Raw genomic sequence first — 8,075 nt, 5'->3', positions numbered from 1 at the left:
CCAGAATTCATAGTGGTCTTTTTTTTTTTTTTTTTTTTTTGGTCGAACCTTTTTCTCTTCAGTTGCATTCTTCGTAATCAAATCAAATTAATGACTGGTTCCTTATAATTTGTTGTATAAAGACATGATTAAAAGACAAGGATCAAAGTGTAAGACATAAAAAATAACATGGCTATTCAAAAATTCACATGAAAAAGTTTTTTTTGGTCCCCTTATTTCCTATTTGCTCCTATCACAGTCCATTTAGTTTTTCAGAAGTTTTGTAGTAGCCACGTGGGTATTGGCGTGAGCGTAACTCCCAGCGTAGCCATAAGCATAACTATTAGTTTAGCTAATGGCATGTTGTTAGCATAACCGATAACATAGCTGCCACTGTGTTAGAGTTTTATTATCTATAAAAATAGCTTCTGAGAAGTTAAAAAAAAAAAAAGAAGCTAACCTTTTATTTATTTTTTACAAATAATTTTTATAATAAAGTTGAAAGAAAATCAATTAAAAAAATTAAAGATATTTTTTATAAACAGATAAAACTAAACATGAACAATCTAGTTATCTCACACCTGCAAAAAAAATATTTTAATATCTATGTTAGTATAATGTTTATACAAATGACATGGGGGTTTTGTTGCAGCTCCACGCATGGATTCTTAGTGCTCTTTTTTTTTTCTTTTTTTGTCGTACCTTTTTTTCTTCAGTTGCATCCTTCATAATCAAATCAAATTAATGACTGGTTCCTTTATGATTAAAAGACAAGGATCAAAGTGTAAGATATAAAAAACTAACATGGCCACTAAAAAATTCACATGAGCGTAACTCGTAGCGTAGCCATAAGCATAACTATTAATTTAGCCAATGGCATGTTATTGGCATAACCGATAACATAGCTACCACTGTGTTAGAGTTTTATTATCAATAAAATTAGCTTTTGAGAAATAAAAGAAAAAGCTAACTTTTTATTTATTTTCCACAAAGAATGTTTATGATGAGATTGGAAAAAAGTCAATTGGAAAAAGATTAAAAGTGTTTTTTATAAGTTGATAAAACTAAACTTGAAGGACCTAGTTGACCCGCACCTGCAAGAAAAATATTTTAATGTCTATGTTAATATAATGTTTGTACAAGTGACATAAAGAATAAATGTTATTTTTTAGATTTAAATGTTTCATAAATCTTGTTTAAGTCTTGTATTAGATTTATGTTGAGTGTTATATTGTATAAAGAGATGAGCTTTTTTATGCTTTTAAATAGATTTGTTTATATAAATTTTTTTAATGATAAATATCTTAAAAAATATTTAAAATATCTTGTATAAATATCTAATTTACAACAAAATTAATATAAATACCTAGGATATTTAGGAGAAGTGTACATTACATAAAACACTGTGTGATTTTTTCATGTATTATATAAAAAAATTATTATCAATAATTTGTTAAATTTGTTTGGACTCAATCTAAAAAAACAAATAATAACAAAATTTTGAATAATTTTGATGTGCATAAACATTGAGTCCCAGGAGTAATTAGAAGAAATATGTATTTGTTTTGCATAAAATATTTCATAGAAAAATATCTTATATTTTTTTATATTTTATTTATATAAAATATTTTATGAAAAAAAGGTTAATATAAAATATTATTTTATAAAATATTTTACTAATAATAATTCATTTAAAATATTTTACAATAATTTTAACTATCATTATTTAACCAGCATCATTAATGCCTCGTCATCGTCATCGTCTTCGTCGTAGATCTTCTATTGCCTTTATTTTTCACTTTCCTAATGATATATATCATAAAAAAAATTAATATAGAATATTTCTCACGTACAAAATGTTTTTTACGCAAAATAAATGCCCCTAGAATATGTTAGCCCAACTAACGCACTTCCAAGAATCCCATTCTTTCTTGTTTTCACTTTATAAACCAATGCTTTTGTTCACTGCCATATTCTCCATCTCTCATCTTTGACCATTCAGATTTGGTTTGATTTTTGGAATTTTTTATTTGATTTTACTCGAAAACTGATTAGCATGCGAAAACCCTGAAGTCTTAAAAAAAAAAAAAAAAAAGAGTAGTAACATTCAGATTCAGGTCAGAATTTATTTTTTATTCTTTTATGTCTTCATACATTGTGGGATCAAGTTAGGATAAAGATTTTTTTTTACCCGTTTAGAAATGTGATTTAATTTGTATTTTTTTAAAAAAATAATTTTGTTAATAATTTTTTAGAATTGTTTTGATTCATTAATATTAAAAATAAATTTTAAAAAAAAAATTATTAACTTGATATATTTCTAAATAAAGAATATTTTGAACCATAATAGTTACCATAATTACAAATATACTTAAATCTATTAGACACCTAACCTATCAAGAATTTCTTAATCTAAATTTTGTATAATTAGTATACATAGAATCAATGAAAATCTCTTATATATGATTAGAAATCCTCTGTATTATTTATTGAATAACTTATTAATAAAGAAACTAAATCATTTATTGTTTATGCAGACTTATGCAATTATGGATTAGAATAATAATCTATAATGTATTTCTCTTTTTCTTTTTTGCACTTTTTCATTTTTTTTCCAACTTTCCCTTTTTTGCTTTTATCAAAATTACTTTCCTTTTTTTTTTCCCTCCAACTTTTCTCTTTTTTCTTTTTGTTTATTTTCTTTCTAAAATTATCTTTATTGATTTTACTTTTAAAATATTGAGCTAGTTAAAAATTTCATTTTGTAATTTTTTTCATTTAAAATACCGTAGATTGTTACGGTGTTTTTTCAATAATCTTGATATAAAAACTAAGATGTCTAAATACATGACAAATGTCTTCTTGTATAGGTCAAAGTTAAGAACTATTGATTTGTTAATTAATTGTTAAGGGGGTTGTCAAATCTTGACTTGGTGACAATCCTTATTTTCTTGTCTAAACAAAATATCATTACTAACATCAAAATTTGAACAGACTTAATTAGTAAAAGTTCTAGGAAATTGTCTTGGTTTTTCAATAAAAAAATTGAAGTCATTTGGACTACTAAAACTCAAGATATAGGCTTAACATTGAACAATATCTAAGTTATAGGACAGATTCAGACTTCTCTGTTGTTGCCAAGTTTTGGATTTACAAACAACAAAATTGAGTTTTACATTCCTCATGAATGTTTTAAGCTTATATCTTAGTTTTTCATCCATCTATAGCATATCCAAATCCAAGTTCTACAGCTCTAGATATGACCTAATTACTTAATAGTGTTTTAGTTTGAATTGAACCAATATCTCTTTTCTAAGCTTCACCCTCTCTTTATCTTCTCAATTGCAGTAGTTGAATTTATCAATCAATCCTTTAATTTATTTGATAGGCCTGTATTTAAGATGAATATTTACCATAAATTAAAGGTATCTTATAGTATTAGATTTGTTATTATAAAACATGCTTTAGTTAAAGAGTTATTGATACTTCAAGTGTAAAATGCTGATATAAAACCTTCATAAAAATACATTTTTAAATACTAATCAATTACTACAATGTTTCTCCGTATGTTTTTGTTTAGTTTTTTTTTATGATTTTCTATAAAATTATCTATTCAGAATTTATTTTTTATTCTTTTATGTCTTTATACACTGGCATCAAGTTAGGATAAAGATTTTTTTTTCCCGTTTAGAAATGTGATTTAATCTGTATTTTTTTAAAAAAATAATTTTATTAATAATTTTTTAAAATTGTTTTGATACGTTAATATTAAAAATAATTTTTAAAAAAATAAAAAAAATATTAACTTGATATATTTCTAAATGAAAAATATTTTGAACCACAATAGTTACCACTATTCCAAATATACTTAAATCGATTAGACATCTAACCTATCAAGAATTTCTTAATCTAAATTTTGTATAATTAGTATACATAAAATCAATGAAAATCTCTTGTATATGATTAGAAATCCTCTGTATTATTTATTGAATAACTTATTAATAAAGAAATTAAATCATACGATGATATTACTATTCATGCAGACTTATGCAACTATAGATTAGAATAATAATCCACAATGTATTTCTCTTTTTTTTTTTGCACTTTTTCATTTTTTTTCCAACTTTCCCTTTTTTGTTTTTATCAAAATTACTTTCCTTTTTTTTCCCCTTCAACTTTCCTCTTTTTTTATTTTTTCTTTTTGTTTATTTTCTTTCCAAAATTATCTTTATTGATTTTACTTTTAAAATATTGAGCTAGTTAAAAATATCACTTTGTAATTTTTTTTCATTTAAAATACCGTAGATTGTTACGGTGTTTTCCTATATAGTTTTTTATTTTTTTTATTTTATTTTTTAAAATTATATTTATCAAAAAAAATTTTACATTGAGCTGATTGAAAATTTAATTTTATAATTTTTTTCTTTAAAACATTGTCGTTTGCTGACATGACCAAAAAATTGATGTTTTCTCTTAAGTGTATGAATATCAAAGTCATAAATAACTTAGCAATACTGAGGTCGAACCATAGGGAGGTTAACTATATAAATTATAAATAATAATAAGAAAATAAAAAAAAAGAAAAAGAAGAACAACAACATGAATAATAATAATAATAATAATAAGAACAAGAAGTTAAAGAAGACTTTGAGATGTAAGATTAATGTGAAAATTAAACAATAAAAACAAATGTCAAAGTTAGAGGATCCATTAATGGTATTTCAAACAAGTATAGTATAAACTCTTTTTATTACTCATTGGAAATCGCACACAAAGGAGATTCCAATCGGATTATAAATGGTTAACATGATTATAACTTATGTTAACAACAAATCAAGTTCCTTTCATAGCATAAGTATCGGTTACATCATACGGTTGAGTTATAAAAGTGCCAAGTATTTTTTATACTAATGATTGGTTATACAACATAAATCTAAATTAACCATTTAATAAAAAAAAAAGTATTAAAAGTGAACAAGATAACAAATATAAAACATGTTACTATCAAACATTAAAGTCTATATTGAGTTTATGCTATACTTATTCTTACACCATTAGTGTAACATTTTCACCTTACATAATAAACTTAACTAAACATAATAAAAGAGAAATATAAATAAACAAGATATAAACATAAATAAGATATAAGTTAACTAAGTAAAGGAAATGAAATGAAAAGTATAAATAAGAGATTAATGAAAAGCAAAACTTAAATATTACAAAAATATAAAGAGAAAGAGCAAGAACATAATCTTGATATAAAAACTAAGATGCCTAAATACATGACAAATACCTTTTATAGGTCAAAGTTAAGAACTATTGATTTGTTGACTAATTGTTAAGGGGGTTGCCAAATCTTGACTTGGTGACAATCCTTATCTTCTTGTCTAAACAAAATATCATTGCTAACATCAAAATTTGAATAGACTTAATTAGTAAAAGTTCTAGAAAATTGTCTCAGTTTTTCAATAAAAAAATTGAAGTCATTTGGACTACTAGAACTCAAGATATGGGCTGAACACTGAACAGTATCTAGGCTGTAGGACATATTCAGACTTCTCTGTTGTTGCCAAGATTTGGACTTACAAACAGCAGAATTGAGTTTTGCATTCCTCATGAATGTTTTAGGCTTATATTTTAGTTTTTCATCCATATATAGCATATCCAAATCCAAGTACTACAGCTCTAGATATGACCTAATAACTTAACAGTATTTTAGTTTAAACTGAACCAACATCTCTTTTCTAAGCTTCACCCTCTCTTTGTCTTCTCAATTGCAGTAGTTGAATTTATCAATCAATCCTTTAATTTATTTGATAGGCCTGTATTTAAGATGAATATTTACCATAAATTAAAGGTATCTTATAGTATCAGATTTGTTATTATAAAACATGCTTTAGTTAAAGAGTTATTGATACTTCAAGTGTAAAATGTTGATATGAAAACTTCATAAAAATGCATTTTTAAATACTAATCAATTACTACAATGTTTCTCCGCATGTTTTTGTTTTGTTTTTTTTTATGATTTTTTATGAAATTATATTTTTTTATTTTATTTTTTAATATTGAGCTGATTAAAAATTATAGTTAAAATATGTGAGAAAAGTATTGTAACTTTCTTCGCAAATTACTATGGATTGATACAGTTTTTCCTCACATGGTTTTTTTTTCCAGTTTTTTTTTTGTGTTTACCTTTTTTATAATATTTTTTAAATTATCTTTATTGATTTTATTTTTTTAATATTAAATTGGTTAGAATTTAACTTTGTAATAAAGTTTAATCATATAGGAAAAATGTTATAGATTTTCTTACAAAATATTATAAATTGGTATAGTGGATTAGTGATAATAATCCATTTAAAATAGTATATAATAAGTTTAATTATCATCATCTAACCACCATCATTAATGTATCATGAACTTTATCATTACTTCTACTTTAACATTATCAAAACCATTATTTTATTATCACTATTATAATAATCATTATCATCACCATTTTATCACCATAATATCTCATAGATCTTCTATTGCTTTTTTATTTTTCACATTACTAATTATATATCATAAAAAAAAATTAATATAGAATATTTCTCACTTATAAAATATTTTTTATGCAACACTCTCTCTCTCTCTCTCTCTCTCTCTCTCTCCTTTTCCAACTTTCTCTTTCTTTTTTCTTTTTTCTTTTCTTTTTTCTTTTTTTGTCAAAATTACTTCCCTTTTTTTCCCCTCCAACTTTCCTCTTTTTTATTTTTTATTTTTGTTTATTTTCTTTCCAGAATTATCATTATTGATTTTACTTTTTAAATATTGAGCTGGTTAAAAAATTTTCTTTATAATTTTTTTATTTAAAATACCGTGGATTGATATAGTGTTTCTCACATAGGTTTTCTATTTTATATTTGTCAATTTTATTTTTTTATATTAAACTGATTGAGAATTTAGTTTGTAATTTTTTTCTTTAAAACATTGTTGATTACTACAATGTTTTTTCACATGTTTTTTTTTAATGATTTTCTATAAAATTATCTTTTTTGATTTTATTTTTTAATATTAAGCTGGAAAAATTACAGTTACAATATGTGAGGAAAGCATTGTAACTTTCCTCGTAAATTATTGTGGATTTCTACAATGTGTTTCCTACATGGTTTTTTTTTTTGTTTTGTTATATTTTTTCCTAAAATTATCTTTGTTAATTTTATTTTTTAAATATTGAGCTAGTTAAGAATTGTAATTATAAGTAAATACAAGTTTTTTCCTCATAAAACATTATGGATTAATACAGTTTTTCCTTACATGGTTTTTTTCAGTTTCTTTTGAGTTTTTTATAATATATTTTCTTTTGTGATTTTATTTTTTTAATATTCAGTTGGTTATAATTTAACTTTGTAATAAAGCTTAATAATATGGGGAAAGCAAATAATATAGGGAAAGTATTGTAGTTTTCTTTACAAAACATTATAGATTGTTATAGTGTCTCTCCACATTATTTTTTTCTTATGATTTTTCAAAATTATCTTTGGATTTTTTCTTAATATTAAGCTGATTGAGAATTACAATTACAAGTTATTACAAAAAATGCTAAATTATGTGGAGAAATACTTTAACTTTCATCACAAAACACTGTAAATTGCTATAATATTTTTAACATCGTTTTTTCCTCTCTTTTTTGGTGTTATTTTTTTTCCTAAAATTATCTCTATCAATTTGATTTTTTTAATTTTGAGCTGATTAAGAATTTAACTTTGTAATTTTTTTCTTTAAAACACTGTGAATTGATGCAGTGTTTTTTCATATGATTTTTTTATGAATTTTTTTAAAATTATATTTGTCAATTTTTGTTTTGAATATTGAGTTCGTTAAGAATTATAATTATAATAAAGTTAAATCATATGGGGAAAGTGTTATAGTTTTTCTCACAAAAGACTATAGATTGCTATAGTATTTCTCTAAATGATTTTTTATTTTATTTTATTGAGAAAAGCACTATAGTTTTCCTCACAAAACATTATCAATTACTACAATTTTTTTCCTCATGGTTTTTTTCTTCCAAAATTATCTTTGTTGGTTTTTGGTAGAGAATTTGACTTTGT

General features: G+C 23.4%; 1 protein-coding gene across 1 annotated transcript in view; it reads right to left on the bottom strand.

The window, feature by feature from the left end:
• LOC105118379 (translation initiation factor eIF-2B subunit delta-like) overlaps positions 1 to 68 on the bottom strand; it is a 4,713-nt gene extending 4,645 nt beyond the window's left edge. Inside the window, exon 1 of the mRNA XM_011016321.1 lies at positions 49 to 68. Coding sequence (XP_011014623.1) covers positions 49 to 68 — 20 coding nt within the window. The remainder of the gene's footprint in view (positions 1 to 48) is intronic.
• Positions 69 to 8,075: the final 8,007 nt, after the last annotated feature.

This window comes from Populus euphratica, unplaced genomic scaffold (genome assembly GCF_000495115.2).
Source record: "Populus euphratica unplaced genomic scaffold, PopEup_1.0 scaffold1904.1, whole genome shotgun sequence".
Classification (NCBI taxonomy): Eukaryota; Viridiplantae; Streptophyta; class Magnoliopsida; order Malpighiales; family Salicaceae; genus Populus; species Populus euphratica.
Note: the sequence above shows the minus strand (reverse complement) of the source record. Positions and strands in the feature narration are given on the sequence as shown.